The sequence below is a fragment of the Anoplophora glabripennis genome, unplaced genomic scaffold (genome assembly GCF_000390285.2).
Source record: "Anoplophora glabripennis isolate ALB-LARVAE unplaced genomic scaffold, Agla_2.0 scaffold839, whole genome shotgun sequence".
NCBI classification, from domain to species: Eukaryota; Metazoa; Arthropoda; class Insecta; order Coleoptera; family Cerambycidae; genus Anoplophora; species Anoplophora glabripennis.
Window position 1 is genome coordinate 138,156 of NW_019417046.1, and position 19,326 is coordinate 157,481.

A 19,326-nucleotide genomic window follows, 5' to 3' on the forward strand; every position below is an offset into this window, starting at 1 on the left:
AGTTATAAAGAATTCGGAGGTAAAAACCCTGAGTAACTGGACTATAATATGTTATCATGGAGCAAGCAGATATTCACTAAAATCTCTTGTCGTCTTTTTGAGGCTTTTTGCACCCTTAATAAGTGGTAAAAATTTCAGCACGAAAGCTTCATTAGTTTGGCGTTGACGGAATTTGTTATCTAAGAAGATGCTATTTTCAGTTGATTTTTCCCAAGCTCAAAGGCGTTGTAGAGTTTCGATCATTAGTTGTTTTTGTACCTAAATAGTTGTATTGACATATGCATTTACTAATAATTTCATTTTTCAAATTTAATTTGTTTAAAACTTAGGTACTTTGAAAAAATGTTAATATTTATTAAATTATTAAAAGCAATTATTATAAAATGAAATAAAGCTAGGTAGGTTGTAGGTATAAGTACGTGAAAAATTGCAAAAATATTCAAAATTTTCTAATATATAATAATTTAATAAATAATAATTCTGTTTTTATATAATTTATTTGAATTATAAATTTGGAAGGAGGCACTTACAATTAGAAACATACAAAACTTAAGTCTTAGATAGCATATGACAGGCAAGTCCTTATAATAAATATATTCATCTTTTTTTGGTGTAACTTATTACAAAAAATATACACTTCGTGCATTTTATACCTTATGGTGATATAACAGGTAACAAACAAAGCGTGTTTTATTGCCAGCTTTAACAAAGATGTGGATTTTATAATCGATATATTATACAACAGTCATAGTCATATGGAAATTATTATTTCTAACGCAAAGTGCTCTCTTTTTCTTAATTTATTTACATAATGTTATAATTTTTATACTATAACATATTATGTAATTACAAATTAGGTATTTCAAAATATACACACTTCAATAACCCATGACTTGAACATTCAACAAGGGTGCTCCAGTGGCGCAAAGCGTTGAGCGATGGACTCTCATGCGAGAGGTAGCGGGTTCGATTCCCGATGGGAGGCAAGGACTTTTTTATATTTATTTCAATTTCAAATAACATGAATTATGATCGGCAGACAAATGCAGATAAAATTCGACAAGATTATTCTCAAATTACAAGAAATTTTAAACACCGCACTGCTAGGACTGTAGTAAACACGACGATGCAATGTTGCCATATAATGGGATATTCAACTTACAATAATTAGGTATAGATTTAGTACTTTTAGCCCAGTTATTGTAGCTGAAAATATAGTAATAGGTTCATAATTAGGTTCATCTTACCCCCTACTTCAAAACATATATGGGCTAGGTGTGCTTTTTGTTTTTGAGGGGGAAACCACCCCTTATTGGAAAAAATCTTTTTTATTTATGCAGTATGAGTAATTTCATGTGCTATCTAACATGTGTCTCAAATTTTCAACCCGGAAAAACCTCTAAAAACCACCCCTTTGGATGAAAATGATATAATTTTTTTTTTTCAACTTGGAAGGTTTTAATCATGCATTTTGATCAAATTAAAATTGATTTGTGATTAAAAAATCTTTTTTATCGATTCCAACTTTTCAACCCTTGAAAAATACCCCTTCTTTCGAAAATAAAATGAAAAAATTTTATTGAAAGAGTAGAAACATTTTAAATGTGTACTCGTGTTAAATCAACATTTATTCCCTTCTGATAAAATAATTTTGAATCGATTGCAACTTTTCAACCCTTAAAAATTACCCTTTACATTTATTTATATATTTATATGTATTTTCTTAAAATTATCACCTATAAGATTTTTAATCGCACAAAGGCTCATTTTGCAGGGAATTGTAAGGGCTACGTGAATTGTTGAGTTGATCTTTTTTAAGCCCTTCATTTTTAAGTTTGAAGGGTTTAAAGGGCTCGAAGAGGGTGGTTCTCTCATTCATATGATAACTTAAAATGGCGATATCTCGATTAATATTAATTTTAGAGGAATAATAAAAATAAGCAAAATCATCAGCAAAAATAAAGCTAAATTTTTTTACTCTTGTATTTTTTCGTACACCCTTTAATTTTTAAGTTACAACGTAAAAATCGATTTTTTTTTAAAATTTGAATAATTAACATATTCAAAAATTAAGTTTTTTTTTCGAAATCATGCTTTGTAAGTCAGCCAAAGACCCAGAACATATTCTTAGAACATAAATGAAGAAATCTGTAAATGGATTGCTTTTAATTCTGTCACCAAAGGCACTGATTTGTTTAGTAATTTTTTCTTTAAAAAAATGAGACTATCATGTTATTTCGATCATATTTCCGTTAATTTTGATTCTAAAGAGTTTTAAAATAGCACATTTTAAAGGTTTTTCAAAGTACTTTAAAAAAGGTTCAAACAGTTTTTTTCCTAATATTTATGGTTTTGGCGTTATTTAACGTTAACCGGTTCCAATTTAGTTTTTAGCTATAACATATAATAATGTTTAAAAATCCATAAGTCGGTTTATATTTCTATATATATATATATAAATTACAGTTTTTCATGACAAACATATTCAATTAAAAAGCAAAATATTTTTTGTCACGAATTACTTTTTCTAGTAGAATAGAAAATAAAAATGTTTTCCCTCTTATCCACTAACCGTAGATACTAATATAGGTATATTAATTTTAAATTATGGTTTTAAGAGGGGAATAAAGATATTTTCTGAAAACAGACCTTCACCCAAGCATAGTCTTTTCAAAAACTACACTATTTTCTGAGAAAATTATATGTGGCCTATATAGATAAGGTATTGAGCTAGGAGTTGACATATTTTTTATTGCAAAATAATTTGTATTATTGAAATTATGGATAAATAAAGTATAATAACAAATTGAAATTTTATGTCATAGATCTTTATTATAATTTTACATCTCCTTCGTACAGATTTGAGGAACTGACCTGCAAAATATTAGACTAAATTATGCAGTATTACCAGCAATGTCTAGATTTTTGTGAAATTATTTCTTTGGTAGCCATTTATTTAAATGTCATTAGTAGAGATACGCACCAAAGAGAACAACAAATATGAATGTTTGGAGCTTCTAGTCCAGATGGAGCCAGTATCAAACTTAACCATTAAAATTGTATGGCTTATAGAAAACTGTAAAACATATTTTAATTTTTGACTTCGTTTCGCCGTGACTGAATATATTTCGCAGTCACAAAATGCTCTCATAATTGAAAAATAAAATATATGACGGAACTAAGGAAATACGTCTAGGTCTAGGTTTGTCAAATAGATCATTATATACCATAATATGTTACCATATCAGTAAGAAATACTTAAAGTAATAAATAAATAATAAATACAGCCCTACCATACCTAGGTTTGTTTTCTGAAAAAGAAATTAACTTGGAAGAGCATAATGAACAGTAGATAATTGCGCCCGGGCAGAATAAAGAGATGCCGACTTTTAGTTTTTATACGGTTTCAACTATCTTCGTAAACACCATACCTATATAGGCATATATTGTTTTCTGAAAAATAAATTATTTTTTTGGAAGAACAATAATGAATATTAAATAATGTTTGAAATTCTATGCTTTTCTGTGTGGTTTTTTGTTTGACACCTTATGTGCAGGGGTTGATTTATTAATTTTTTTTTTCGTTCAGATGCGGCTAAATTTTCAATAAAATTGATGTTAATAGCATTATATAATTACTGCTTACAAAAAAATACTGTGTAAGAGTAATTTTTTACATCTGTGGCTTTTGGGAAAAAAAACAATCAATATTTGTTGAACTTCCAAAATAATAATTAATTTACTGGGAGAACAGGTTACAATTAAATAATTTGTTGTAAAACAATTTTTTTTTACGATCGTTTCGGGATTATTTTTTCCCATCTTCAGATAAAAAAATAATAACCATGGATTATAATATTTTTTCTTTATGTAAAAATTAAAACAATTGGCCATCAAATATTGTTTAACATCCTTTCCTATTAACCATATAATGTAAAACAATAAAATAACTACATTTTCTTATTTCCTCTTATAGACTAGGGCGGATATGTCGAAATATACCTATGCATTTTGGAATATTGAAGAGGAAATGTCGATCACGGACAATTTTAAATTTTCAGACAGATATGTCAACTTAACGTCACATTAGTTTTTCAGTAATAGTGGTTCAAGGAACAACCAATCGCGGTGTTGTGGATTTACACGTCGTTTCGATAGAAATTAATTAGCCCAGTTACTGTAACTGAAAATATAGTAATACCTCCGAATTTTTTATAACTGCATCGATTTTTCTCAAAATTTAGAATTAGGCTCATCTTACCCACCCACTTCAAAACTTATATATGCGCTAGGTGTGCTTTTTGTTCTTAAGGAGTGAAAACCACCCCTTATTGGAAAAAAAAGAAAAAATACAAATTTAAGCATTTTATGTAATCAAATCTTTTTTATTTATGCAGTATGAGTAATTTCATGTGCTATCTAACATGAAACGTAATGTATCCCAAATTCTCAACCCGGAAAAACCTTTAAAAACCACCCCTTTGGATGAAAATAATATAAAAAAAAAATTTTCAACTTGAACCGTTTTAATCGTGCATTTTTCTCAAAGTAAAATTGATTTTTTGATTAAAAAATCTATTTTATGGATTGCAATTTTTCAACCCTTGAAAAATACCCCTTCTTCCGAAAATAAAATTATTATTGAAAGAGTAGAAACATTTTAAATGTGCATTCGTATTAAATAAACATTTATTCCCTTCTTATAAAATAATTTTGAATTGATTGCAACATTTCAACCCTTAAAAATTACCCCTTATATTTATATATTTATTTATATNTATTCTATGCATACAATAAATAAATTACATATTAAATAAAAATTTCAAGATTTTATTTAAACATTATTACCACGTAATTATTAAAACTAATACCTATTAACAGTGGATTGTGTTCCTATATCCTACCATCGATATTACTATTTACATGAGTATACAGTATAACAAATGTGAGAAATTTTAAGTAGTCGTAATAGACAGAAAAGGGCTTTATAATAATGAAATTTGATAATTGAATTCCTCTCATTTTGCTTTCTCGATTAAAAAAAAAATCATCAAAATCGGAGCCATGGAAGCCGAGATATTCAACACCGAAGCGCGCGCGCTTTTTTTTGAACGCACGATTTCAATTTCTATAATTCATCTCCTCCCCTCGGTTTTGCGGCACAAATGGTCGGCTTGACGGTATTCAATGAATTTTCATAAAAAAGCACACGTGCGATCATATTTATAAAAACACATACGGAAAGTTCTTGGAAAAACCTACCCAAATTCAATTTTTATTGTTTTTACATTATACATAGTTTTGCTGCATGCGCTTGTTGACTTTGACACTCGATATCTCGGAACTTATAGGACCGATTTGAACGTTCTTTTTTTCAAGTTAAGCGTCTTTCCGAGAACTGTTTTTTAGTACTTTGGTATATTTTCCAACCCGCAAAACCGCTTCACGAAAGTAATTGTTTATAAAGTCAAAATTTTTCTAACTTTTAAATTAGCTTCAAAAATTATTCAAAAAAATAAAATTGATATTCTAACGATTCTATATGATTGTTAAGGGATCCAAGTAAGTGTAAAAAAATCAGCGCAGATTAAAATGCCTAANCAAAAAACTTTATATAACATTTGTTACTTAAAATTGACTCCTCTATCGATTCCTGTGTTCATTTTGGGCGTAAAAATTTCCATCCCCAAGAAGGGGTGGTAACCACCCCCAGGGCAAAAGCACACTTCGGCACCGTATAAGTTTTGTTCCTAGAGGCATTCCCCACATTCAGTCAAAACTTCATATCAATCGGTTCAGTTATAATGAATTCGGAGGTAAAAACCCTGAGTAATTGGACTAATAGTTATTCAATCAATTCAAATATCCATATAAAGAAGTTTAATTTGACAGGTGCAGTTTTCATATGATTAACGAGCTATACCCTCTATCTTGTAACGCCTCCGAAAGAAAGACGCAAACATTTTTGACAGATACAAACTGTACCTCTCTGACCCCTCAGACCCGGCAATTTTTCCTCCGCTTTTTCAACGTGGAATTTCCACACTGCCGGGCGGCGTCTCCCGACGACTCGAATCGCGCGAACGAAGCCCGTTTCGTACCGGCGATGCCGCGAGCAGACGCCGCGACGCCCCGGCTCGAGCTTTCCCTCGCCCCGACCGACGAACGGTTTGTCTCCGTCAGCGTCCCAGAGTCCCAGAATTATCGGCGAGCTTTGTATCTATCGGCCCGGCAGCAACGCCAGAGGATCCAGTAGGCCGTGGGCTTGTCGCCCGGGGGCGGCAGAGGGAGGAGGCGTCCGTGTACAGGGGCTGATCAAAGTTGGCGCGACCGAGGCGCGAGGCTAATGAAATAGGGGAATATGTATTAGCACCAGGTCAGAATGGGCTCGATGCACGACAGGAAATCGATGGGGGGATGGTGTAACCGACCGCATTTTTTTAAATACGTCCTCGAATTTCACACCGTCGGATATACAACGTAATTAAGGTTTGGAATAGGGCGAATTTAAGGATGACGCACGGAATGATATGCGTTATACAATTTTTTATTTAATTTTTATTCATTCATTATGCTTTTATGAAGGTAAAACAAAGTCTTATTGCCACAGTAGTATAGTCATTGAAGATAAAAATCAGCTGTAACCTACGAAATCTTTGAACCCTTAAAAACTACCCCTGTGCAAAAAATAATGATAAAAAATTACTTTTTAAAGATTTGGAATGATTAAATCGTGCAATTATTTAAAATAAAAGTTACCTTATAGCTAATAAAATAATTTTTCCCTTTCAACCCCTAAAAACCACCAAACAACATTAACAAAAATTAAATTAACAAAATTGATAAAAAATTACTTTTTAAAAGCTTGGAATGTTTTAACGGTGCAATTATTTAAAATAAAAATTCCCCTCATTGCTTATGAAAGAATTTGTATCTCGTAACACTTTTCAACCCTTATAAATCACCCCTGTGCTAAAAAAATGATAAAAAGTTACGTTTTAAATCTTGGAATACTATAATTGTGCAATAGTTTAAAAATTTCCTTATATTGTTGGGCACTTGAATCCTAACATTTTGCTCCAAAAATGAGAAAGTCTATTTTTCTCCGAAAAAATGTCATTGATTTTTTTACCATAACTTGGTTAATTTTGAAGCTATAATATCCTACAAAAAAGCATTTTAAAGATAATTTCAAGAGCTGTAAGTAAGATCGTTTGCATATAAAACCTTTTAAGTCCTTCGTTTTTTTTAAGGGAAGGATCGAAGGACTCGAGACAGGTCGTTTTTTCACTAAGTGCTCATTTTGAAGGTTTTTTTGAGTACTACAAAAAAACTCCTAGAGCGTTACACACTTAAAATTAATCCTTTTTCCGTTACTTGACGTTGAATACATCGATTCGAGTATTCCCCCCAAAACAGGTCCCCTTCCACTAACCATATTTCGCTTTGTATAGGACGTACAACACTTTTTTAAAAACGATTCTCATTGTTTATTTATAAGCTACATTTTTGTTCATTACACTTTTTTAAATAAAATGCGTAGTTTTTGAGTTATTCGCGAAAAATACTTTGAAAAAGTGTTTTTTTTTTTCACTCAAAATTACAACTAAAAAACTATTGATTTCTCGAAAAAATTATTCGTATATTTTTTGCTCGAAATTTGATTCTCTATCGATTTCTAGCGTTATTTTTTAAAAAAAAAATTCCACCCCCGAGAAGGGGTGTCAACCCCCAACAGGGTGGAAGCGTCAATCGGCGCTATGTCGCTAATGTTCATTGACCTTTTCTCTAACTATCTGCCAAATTTCAACTCGATCGGTTCAGTTTCAAAGAAGGAAATAGTCCCTGAACTTAAATCTAATGACTAAAATATGATAAGAGAATAAAAATTCGTTTTTTTTTATTATTTATTTTTAGTAGTATATGTTGTCAATGACCTCTGACATTAATTTAGCTGAACTATACTACTGTCACTACATAAAGTAGAAAGGGATGCATTTAGGAAAATTAAAACAGGTAATAGTACCAAAAGGTTATAAAATTATAAACAAAGTACGGTAGGTTTTTACTCTATTTCCTTTTTTAGTCACTCGAGAAGCCAAATTTATCCAAAATTAAGCAGAATCCCATCCAGATGGCGTGGAAATTTTCTATTTAATAACATGTTTTATAATAACCTTTTCTGTAGAATTCTATCATCGAGAAACCATATTTTGTATTAAAAATAACTACATTTCTTCCACTGCAACATAAAAATAGAAAGAAAAATATACTTTACGACATTGTTATAGTCAGAAGCTGGGCCTTTACGGCAATTTTATTGGTCTGTGCACTCCGTTCCGACGCTTCGACCTTTATAAATTATTTTTATGTCGGTTTATATCGAAGGGAAGAATACGTATACAGGCACATCGATCAAATGCGCTGTAAACTTCAATACAAGCCGTAAGGTTAAAATATTTCCCCATCGAAGTACAATCTTCCTAAATAATAATTGCATAATTGCATTAATTTGCAAATTTCTCTCGTAGGGATTATACAAACAATTATTATTAATTGAAAAACACTGAAATCGTTAAATAATAATAATCTTTCAAAGAAATATATTTAATTTTTCTTTTAACGTCACCTTTGACAAAGACCAACACCAAGACTACAATTGGTGACCTTGGTCTTGACCTCGAGGATCCTTTTCAAGGTCATCTTGAATTAAAAAGTTTTCTTAGTTCCCTAAAGGTTTTGAGCCTTCCCGTATAAAAAAAACTCCCTGCACCAGCGGACGATCTCATGCTTGAATTACACAACTTTTTCAACGATCGTCGTATTACAGGGCTTGCAGTAACCTCTGTACTTTTAGTTATAAAAATAATTATCGAATACCCGTCGAGACGCCACGTCGTGCCTTGCACAGGGAATGACGGAGAGACTGCGAGGCGTACGGATTCGTTTTCTCTCTTCCTGAATGTTGGCAAGGATTTTCAGGACGCGAGAATTGTAAATTATACCCGGGGCGTTGAATTTTAAATATAGAACCCCTAAAAGTGGCATAAAGCGGGCGAGGGGCTGTTTAAAATTCAGAAATTCGCGGCTACGCCCTAAATTAGTGCTTAATTGTGGGTATTTCGCAATTTCTGGCGGATTCGTCGTTTGTGAAAACGTTACTTCGTCTAGACAATTCGCACGATATTCTTGGGATATAAAATAATTTATCTGTGGTGCTTACAATGTCATATACAAATACAAATCATTGATATTTGACGTAGACAATATTCCTAGAAAGATTTTTAGTAAATTGGTTGTTGCCAATCGTGAGATCAGTAGATCTACTCAAATCTCGGTAGATCTAGAAACACTGGGTACAGATAAACTTTTAAGAATACCAGAAACACCAGTGTTGTTGGCATAAAACATATAGTTTAGGGTGTGTGGTTGTTGCTGTTCGACTACCTTGTAGAGATCGACACTGGCGAACGTTTTTTAGGTTAATTTTTCTGCATCTTGCGTTGACAGCAAGATTTTTTACGTGTAAAATTATACTTTACATTATACTGTGCAAAAACATTGCACAAAATTTAATTTCCACAAATTTTATGTCTTAAAATGTCCAATTTTTACGATCTCAAAACTTACCCGATCAAGTTTCAATGCAATATGTTATATTTTATAAAGAACACGACAAAAACTTGTATCCGAAAAACAACAACAGTAGAAATAAATAAATAATTGACCTGTGATATCCTGGACTAAGAGTATTGATGAAATATTGAAAATAAGTCCGGACTAACATAATATCTGAATTAACGCTGCTGCCAAACCCGTCCAGGTTTCCAAATTTAGGCTTACACTCACCGTTCACGTGGTTCTCATCCCCTTCATTCGGATTCTCTGTATTTTTATCCTCCGTTGTTCCTCCGGCCCCTTCTTGGTTCTCCTTATTCTCGCTCTCGGCCAGGGGTACAGAATCCTTGCTAGTGTTGCAGCCCATCTTATTCTCTTATCTCTCACTTGACACTTTTTTGCTGATTTACCACTACAGATTTAAATCAACGTTCCGAGAACACTTCTTAATGAACCGCCTAGAGTTAACGAAATTCCTTAATTACGACGTACATCAATTTTAAACTGCTCAAAGTGTAGTTCCATGAAAGAAACGAATTTACTTAAATATTTTCGAGCAATTTAAAATTAATTTCGTAACAATTTATCTCTTTGAGATAAACAGAAAACCACAAGTCACTTTGTTAATTAAATATGAACCAGAACATGCAATTTTTAACCAACTTTACTACATTAACATATTTTTCCGTGCCTAAATTTACAGTTTGAAATTTTCTGTTTACCTCACAGCAGATTAATAAAACAGATAAGACAGATAAGTCTAGTTAAACATTCGGGCACTCACTCGATATATTTTTTTAACTAATTAGGTCCGTTTCGTATTAAGACACTTATTATCACTAATGAAATCGGTTAATTCGAAATTATTTCGCGGGTGCAGCCCAAGCAAGTACGTAAATATCCCGGGATAGAATTAAAAGAATGGCACGCACCCCTTGTTGAATGAATACGGACAAACAAGGGTGTTTCTCCCTGTTCATTTCAAAACATTCGCGATCAGAGCGTGCGCCCTATCGGACACTCGAAATGACTCATGAAAACGTTGCCTGATTTTGCATTTGGCGTGATTAATTGCAGCAGGAGATATTTATCGATTTCCGGAAGATATCGAAATGAAGAGAACGCCTCACCCTGTTATTAATTAAAAACAAATATGTATTGCATATCGCTGTGGTAGTCCTGTTCGTTATGCAACGCAATATACGCCAATGAAGCATCTTGGGTAGTAGCTCTTCCAATGTTTTCACTGGAATTATGGGCAGCGTTGATTAAACTTTAACCTTACTTTCAATTACTTTTAAGTATGCTTTTAAAAGAGTTGCTTTTAATTTTGTAATATATTCTTATTGTTATAAGCATGCGGCAACAGTGTTGTGATGAAAACATAAAATACTGAGGTGTAGTGGCATTTTCTAACCAGTGATCGTATTGTTTTGGTTTTGTAATAGTGTACAAATTAGTGACCCTCAACCACAGGAGAAGTAAAATAATTCAGCGCATCCAAACAGTTTTAATTCAAAATGGAGCGGGAGGATCAAACAACAAAAGTACTGTTTTATATATCCAAACTTATTTATCCAAAATATAACCCGTTTTGGTTTGTATTTTATATGTATTTATCATATTTTAAGATAATGAAAAGGAGATCAACGTATATTCTACAATCAAAACCGAATAAATACATTTTAGATTGCCTAAGTTGCGAACCAGATAGCTTCAATGACGTTAATAACACAGTTATTGTTCATGAACAAAATTTGTATAAAACGGATAGGATATTAAGATTATTTTGTGCGGAGAAACGGAAGTATAGAGTTATACGAGTATTACCTTCATCGTCATGTCAAAAAGATGAGCTTATTTGTTCAGAGACGTGTTACTACAATTTAATAAATTCTGGGTATGACACCGAATTAAGACTGTTAAGTTTTAATGAAGGTTTGGTGAAGTTTGCTGAGGAGATAGACGTCTCTCTAATAAGTAGCCCTCACGACATAAGCAATGCTGCAATCGACACCATTTTAGAAAAGTATTTTAAAACTCCCAAATTGTTAAATAAGGCCGACATATTGGAAATTAACGTTAAGTACTTCGCCCAGGAACTATTTTATGTGAACAACAAAATGAACCACGTGGAAAGTGTATATTTCAAGTGCAACAAAATACTTTTTCAAAATTGCGAGGTGGGGGCGGGTTATTTCTGTGCTATCGGTGAAACCGCCATTAGACAGTCGGCAAATGTGCAAAGTTTTATACCACCAACGCGTACTACGAGTGTAAAAAATAACTGTGACGGCTTCCAGGATGTACCCTTGTGCCCTTACGGGTTGCAGAGCTATTTGGAGAGTATCCAGAAGGCCGTGAGGCCTTTTCTTAAAAAAAGTAAGTTATTGACTTCGTGATGTTAATAGTTTTACGACTAATCCAAAGGACCACGCAATAATTACATTAAATGAATGTATGAATTGGGAAGGAACGGTTCCAAGGGATGATTTCTCGGAACCGTTCCAAGGAACGGTCCCGAAGAACCGTTGTAAAAAATTGTAAAAAAAAGATGTAAAAGTGGCTAAACACAGACAAACAAACCATCTGCCGGGGTCAGTATGGTAAAATCTGTTTTTATACTATCATTTTAGTAATTATATTTATTAAAATCAATTTTTTTGCATTTTTTTTATATACAGGGTGTTTCAGAAAGACCTCCCGTAAATTCAAGGGGGTGATAGTACGACAAAAAATAAGAATTTTTTGTCTTATGAATTATACGTCTATTTCCTCTTGTTTTCGAGATACAGAGCGACAAAATAAAATTTTTTAAATACAATTTTTACGAAAATTTCCAAACGGTGCCAAATATTTTTATGAAATTTGGTATTCCGGGGTTTTTAAGGACGCCAAATACACTGGTCTAATTATTTTTTGGATATTTCATAGAGGGCGTTACTTACGCTACATTTCTATTACACTTTAGGTTCTTATTTTTTTAAGGTTAGGTTTTTTACCATTTGGGCTCCAATTTCTAATGTACAATTTTATTTTTTAAAAATAACGTACTTTTGTTAGAACTTCCTAATGTGGACGGTTTTCGAGAAAAAAGGCTTTTAATTGAACTCTTACAATATTATGGTGAAGAAATAAATAAATGACTTTTCCCAAAGTAGGCTTATGTCAAAACTTATTGATGGATGTCTCATAAACAACTCATACATTCTTAATAATATTTTAAACTCTAATTAACTTTGTATCAAAATTTTAGTGATTGTTAGTGACTGTAGTTAGTAATGACTAATTACAGTCACTAAAATTTTCATATAAAATTAATTAGAGTTTAAAATATTACTGAGAATGATGCATTGTTTATGAGACATCCACCAATAAGTTTTGACATGAGCCTACTTTAAGAAAAGTCACTTATTTTCTTCACCGTAATTAAAAGCCTTTTTTCTCGAAAACCATCCACATTAGGAAATTCTAACAAGAGTACATTATTTTTGGAAAATAAAATTGTACATTAGAAATCGGAGCCCGAAAAAGCTAACCTCAAAATAATTAGAATTTAAAAATGTAATAGAAATGTAGCATAACTAGTGCCCTCTATAAAATATACAAAGAATAATTAGACCAGCGTATTTAAAAAACCCGGAATTCTATTTAAAAATTTTATTTTGTCGCTTTGTATCTCGAAAACAAGAGGAGATAGACAATATAGCTCATAAGACAAAAAATTCTTATTTTTTGTCATACTATCGCCCCCTGAATTTAAGGGAGGTTTTTCTGAAACACCCTGTATAAATCTAATATTTCATATCTATATTTAATAATAACACAAGACACATTTCCAGGCATTTTCCATGTGATATTCCTGGAAAGTACACAATTAAATAAATTGTTCGCAGAATGTCATACAAAATATTAAAATATTCAATTTACTATACATGACTTATTTATTGGACCTAATCTTCTTCAAGTAGCATTTTTTACAGCTGCAAAGTTAAACCTGAAATAAAATACAGGGCGATTCCTGATATAGGGTGTCAGAGAAAAATTTTTTTTCAGTTTTTTTATGTCTCAGGAACCATTTGATATACAGAACTGAAATTTTGTACACGTATTATCATTAATATTAGCTACTTTTGAGCGCTAATTCAATTTTTATTCATATGACAGTGGCGGAGATTTGAGAATTGCCTGAGGTCCTTTTGCCTTTAAATTTTTACAACTGTGGGAAAATTGGCATTTTGCAAGCATATTTTAAACCACCAATGTTTTCTACTTAAAAAAAGGTATCCATCATTAAAAGCTCTACGTCTTTGTAGAGTGTGATGTTGGATATTTCCATGAAATAAAACGTTAACGGGTCACCCTATACTTTACATCTCGATTTTTAGGTAAGCTTAGCTTATATCCGTCATTTCTCCTGCAAGGCGAAAGAGGATGCGGCAAAGAAATTTTAGTATCCTCGCTCGCGCGTCAAATGGGCATGCACTTTTATAAAATCGACAATTCCGATTTAGCGGCCAACATTTACGCCCAAAACGAGACGAGGATCCGAAATGCGTTTTTCAATGCTAAAATGGCAGCGCCTTGCGTAATATCCATCCACAATTTCGAGGTAAGAGTATTACCTAATAAGCCTTCATTGTCCCAGTAACTATTTTTTTTCCTGTAGAATTTTGGAAAAAACAATGAGGGCGAGTACGACGACCGAATAATGGACTTTTTTGCCAAGGAATTAAACACTTTATTCCAAAACAATCCTTTCCCGGTCGTCCTATTCGGTTGTAGCAATTCTAAGACCATTCCCGCAGACCTCAAGAAGCTCTTCTTGGAGACCTTCGAAATCGACACTCCGGACGCTGCGCAAAGAGAAGAAAACTTAAGGTGGATCTTGGGTGCCAAAACCAGTGCAGATTTAAGCGAGGTCGCCAATAAGACTCACGGGTTTTTCTTTGAGGATTTGAAAGCCCTCGTATACTACGCGGAATCGAATAAAAAATCAGAAAACAACGAAAACAATCGTTTAGTTACTGACGAACATTTCGCTTTGGCAATAGGTGACCGTTGCTTCCCATTACCTTTTTGTTTAAAAACTGATCATTACAAAATGTTACAGATTACATGCAGGGGAACTACAATGAAAGCATAGGAGCGCCCAGAGTGCCCAAAGTCCAATGGGCGGATGTAGGAGGCTTGAGCGACGTAAAGGAAGAAATTATCAAAACGATCAACCTACCCCTGAAACATCCACAGCTGTTGGAAAATTCCGGCTTAAAAAGATCCGGTAAGGACCATTAATAAGAATGACAGAGGTGTACCGGAATTGTTACAGGTATCTTGTTGTTTGGGCCACCGGGTACGGGAAAAACTTTGATCGCCAAGGCTGTGGCGACGGAATGCAGCCTTTGTTTTCTCTCCGTGAAAGGTCCCGAATTGTTGAACATGTACGTGGGCCAGTCGGAGCAAAACGTGCGGGACGGTAAGTGCCAAATTATTTACTTATCAGATACAGATATTAATTTCTACTATAGACCGATCGAAAACGAAAAAAAATAAATAAATGCTTCAGCAGGGGCGGCGAAGGGTTGATTAGGGGGGTTGAAACGATATGAAAAATTGTATCATTGGGATTTCTGGCGAATGTTGAAATCAAACAAAAAAGTATCTAATATAAAAGTTGTAGATCATGCAAAAATCTACAACTTTTGTAGAGGTCAGTTTTTAACATAACCTCAAAATTTCCGAGAAAAATTCGAAAAACAGTTTTTTTTTCTGATTTTTCGTTTTTTATTTCTCATTTCCGCAAAAATAATTTAATTTTGACGAAACTTGGTGAAAGTATACCTTTTTCTGTCATATATAACCTCAATTTTTTTTAGATAAAAAAATCTATAAATTTCTGAGATATTCATTTTTTTCGGACTGAAACACTTTTTTTTCAAAGAAAAATTCTTCTTAAAAAATCATAGTACAGAGTTCTGCCGGTAATCATTTTTTTCGTTTGGACATATACTTTTTGGTGAAATAAAAAAATTTGTAATCACAGTTCAAAAACATGCTCAAAAATGCAAAAAAGTAAAAAATTACTTGCGGCAATAAATTTTTTCAGTAAGTGTTGATAATTTGTTTAAATTTAAAAAAAAAATCAAAAACTGATTAGATGACCCAAAACTATTTTTGTACAGTATTGCTATAAACAAAAGTCGAATAGTGAATAAATAAAATAAATATTTTTTTTTCCATAGGATCGATTAGTGTACTTATTTTTTTTAAAGTTTGATGAATTCATAGATATACAGTGTGTCCAAGATAAGGATGGGATAGCATTAGGATCTAGAAAACGGTAAGAGATACGGGGTGGCCCGGATTAGAAAAAAGTTGTGTTTTTTTTATACCTAACAATATGCTGTTTAGAAAGTTTTAAGATTCCGGAAATTTTGCAAAATTGTTTAAGTTTTTCTGGCTTTATTTGAAAACGATTTTTAAAATAAATTACATACTTACATGCCACTTTTTTCACTCTATACAATGGTGTCAACATTTTTGCAATCCGACGTTTCGTCTTCGAGGGGCCATCATCGGGTTAATTTTTTTTAATTACGTCATAGCTATTTTTATGACAAAATCTAAAGCCATTTTTAATTCTAAATTAGAGAATATTACTATTGTAATCTGTTAAAAAGTTTTTAGCTTGTTTTAGCTATAATTTAAAATTTTTACCGAGTACGGCTCTGAACGTTTTCAAAATATCTATCGGAGGAAGTCACAACAGTATAAAAGTCAATACCGCACAAAATATCCAACGATTTTTTACTACAATACTAATTAGAAATAATAAAATATTTCATAAATTCGTATTATTTTTTTTATTAAGTACAACTTTTTAAATTTATGGATTAAAAAAAATTGTTGAATATTTTGTGTTGTATTGACTTCTATTCTCTCCTCTCTCTCTCTCTCTGTCTCTCTTCCAATAGATACAGTTATTTTGAAAGCGTTCGGAGCCGTACTTAGGAAAAATATTTTTAATGATAGCTAAAAACCCTTTTAAACGATTACAATAGTAATATCATCTAATACAGAATTAAAAATGACTAGATTTTGTCATAAAAATAGCAGCGATATATTTAAAAACATTAATCTGATGATGGCCCCCTCGAAGACGAAACGTCGGATTGTAAAAATGTTGATGCCATTCATTGGATAGAACGAAAAAAGTGGAATTGTAAATATGCAATTTATTTTAAAAATCGATTTCAAATAAAGCCAGAAAAAAATAAAACGATTTTACAAAATTTCGGGTTTTCGGATTTCGCGTCAACAGTAGGCTTTGCAGTTAATACTTTGTATTGCTGAAATCTCAAATCATATAGAGATAATTTATCATTTGTGTATTTGTAATTCGACTTAGATGTTTATAGCAATACTCTACAAAAATAAAGTTTTGGGTCAAACAATCACACAGTTTTTTTTTTATTTTTTTCCGTAGAATTGTATGGTGTAATCAGTTTTTGAATGTTTTTTAATTTAAACAAATTATCAACAATTACTGAAAAATTCATTGTTGCAAATCATTTTTTACTTTTTTGCATTTTTCAGCATGTTTTTGAACAGCGATTACAAATTTTTTTATTTTACCAAAAAGTATATGTCAAAACGAAAAAAATGATTACCGGCAGAACTCTGTATGATGATTTTTTTAAGTAGAATTTTTCTTTGAAAAGAAAGTGTTTCACGCCGAAAAATATGAATATCTCAGAATCTTCTTGATTTTTTTATCTAAAAAAATTTGAGGTTATTTAAGGCAGAGAAAAGTATACTTTCACCAAGTTTCGTCAAAATTAAATTATTTTTGCGGAAATGAGAAATAAAAACGAAAAATCAGAAAAAAAACTGTTTTTCGCATTTTTCTCGGAAATTTTGAAGTTATGTTAAAAATTGACCTCTACAAAAGTTGTAGATTTTTGCACGATCTACAACTTTTGTATTAGATACTTTTTTGTTTGACGTCAACTTTCACCAGAAATCCCAATGATACAATTTTTCATAACTTTTCAACCCCCCAAATCAACCCTCCGCCGCCCCTGCTCACGCACTTATTTTTTTAGGTTTATTATAAGCCCTTTTAGCATTTCCACTTATAAAAGTCTGAGTAACAAATTTTTTTTCTCCAAGTGTAAATGCTGTGCAATTCTGCTGCATTTGCGTTGAGACTTCCCTCCGAACGGAGGAAATTAATGATACCCCGAACGTCAATCGCATATTCCTAAACTTTTCAGTGTTCGAGAGAGCCCGCCAGGCCTCCCCCTGCATCATATTCTTCGACGAACTGGACTCCCTGGCCCCCAACAGGGGCATGTCCGGTGACTCAGGCGGTGTGATGGACAGGGTGGTGTCGCAACTCCTAGCCGAGATGGATGGATTGAATGACTCAGCTACAGTTTTCGTCATAGGTAAGGACTTTGCGGCGCTCGGGGAAATCTGACTTGCGGATTTAACCGGGAACTTGCACATTTTGTATCGATTGTACCCGCTTGGTGTATTTCAGGAGCCACGAATCGTCCGGATTTGATAGATCCGGCCCTGCTGCGCCCGGGCAGGTTCGACAAGCTCCTCTACGTCGGGCCTTGTACTGACGAGGCCTCCAAAATTTCAGTACTGAAAGCGTTGACTAGAAAGTAAGCCGATTTAATCCATTTTACAAACAAATGCTGAGGAATTTCACATTTCTAGGTTTACACTCGAAGAAAACGTCGATCTGACGGAGGTAGTTCGAATATGCCCCCCGAATATCACAGGGGCGGACTTCTACGGCATTTGCTCCGTTGCTTGGTCGTCGGCCGTCAGGAGGTTGATAGAGAGCGTTGAAAGAGGTAAGGAGGGCGTAAATCGGTAGCGTGACGAAGCTGGAGTAGTTTTTATTTGATTACAAGTTGCATTTTATTGTTGGCGTCAATTTTTTAGGTGATGTAGAAGCGGAAAGTCTGTCACAGGCCGACGTCGCGGTTGGTTTTGAAGATTTCAATAATGCCGTCGTTAATACCAAACCTTCAGTTGGTGCCGAGGATTTGGTGTATTTCGAACAATTAAAAAACGAACTGAGCCCTCGAGGCTCGAGGTACTAACAAGTTTGCGTGTATCTTTTGTCGTGATTTATTCTTTCGATATCGAAGTCATATTTAAATATATGTAGAAAGCTTTGAAGTGATTAAAAAAACACAGATTTTATCGTTTAAATTTTAAGCAAGTTAAAAAAATTCTTCTACCCCTTCAACGGCCGAGCGTAATAAAAATATTAGCTATTTTTCTTTACCTACCATTAATTTTAACTTTTTTTGTACAAAAAAATGTATTCATATTTTTGAGAAAAAGAAAAATAAACATTTATTTATGATTTATTCATTATGCTCTTATACAGGGTGGGCCACCAGTAACGCCTCGGTCGCTAGTGACCAAACGGCAAATGTTACAGAAACCTGTATAGGTGGGTATGTGTAGGTTGATTACGGCTACATTTTAAAAATATTTTGAGATATACAGGGTGTCCAGGAAAAGCGTACCATATCAAAGTTATGTTTTTTTAAATGGAACACCCTGTATTTTACTGCATTTTTGAAAGCACCGTAAAAAAATAGGTGAACTTTATTAAAGGTTCTGCATACCTAGGACTTACAGTTTGTGAGATATTTCAATTTAAGTGAAAATGCAGGC

At 32.9% G+C, this 19,326-nt stretch overlaps 2 protein-coding genes across 2 annotated transcripts in view; one reads left to right on the forward strand and one right to left on the reverse strand.

Annotated features, from left to right (window-relative positions):
- Positions 1 to 10,142, reverse strand: part of LOC108912605 (neuromodulin) — a 70,471-nt gene extending 60,329 nt beyond the window's left edge. Inside the window, exon 1 of the mRNA XM_023455867.1 lies at positions 9,850 to 10,142. Coding sequence (XP_023311635.1) covers positions 9,850 to 9,985 — 136 coding nt within the window. The 5' untranslated portion in view covers positions 9,986 to 10,142. The remainder of the gene's footprint in view (positions 1 to 9,849) is intronic.
- Positions 10,143 to 11,252: 1,110 nt separating this feature from the next.
- On the forward strand, positions 11,253 to 18,852 carry LOC108912603 (peroxisome assembly factor 2). Its single transcript, XM_018717879.2, has 9 exons — positions 11,253 to 12,000; positions 14,007 to 14,230; positions 14,288 to 14,672; positions 14,732 to 14,899; positions 14,948 to 15,094; positions 17,895 to 18,068; positions 18,164 to 18,293; positions 18,349 to 18,488; positions 18,580 to 18,852. Exons 1-9 carry the CDS (start codon positions 11,253 to 11,255, stop codon positions 18,738 to 18,740), a joined length of 2,277 nt encoding a protein of 758 aa, XP_018573395.2. The 3' UTR covers positions 18,741 to 18,852.
- Positions 18,853 to 19,326: the final 474 nt, after the last annotated feature.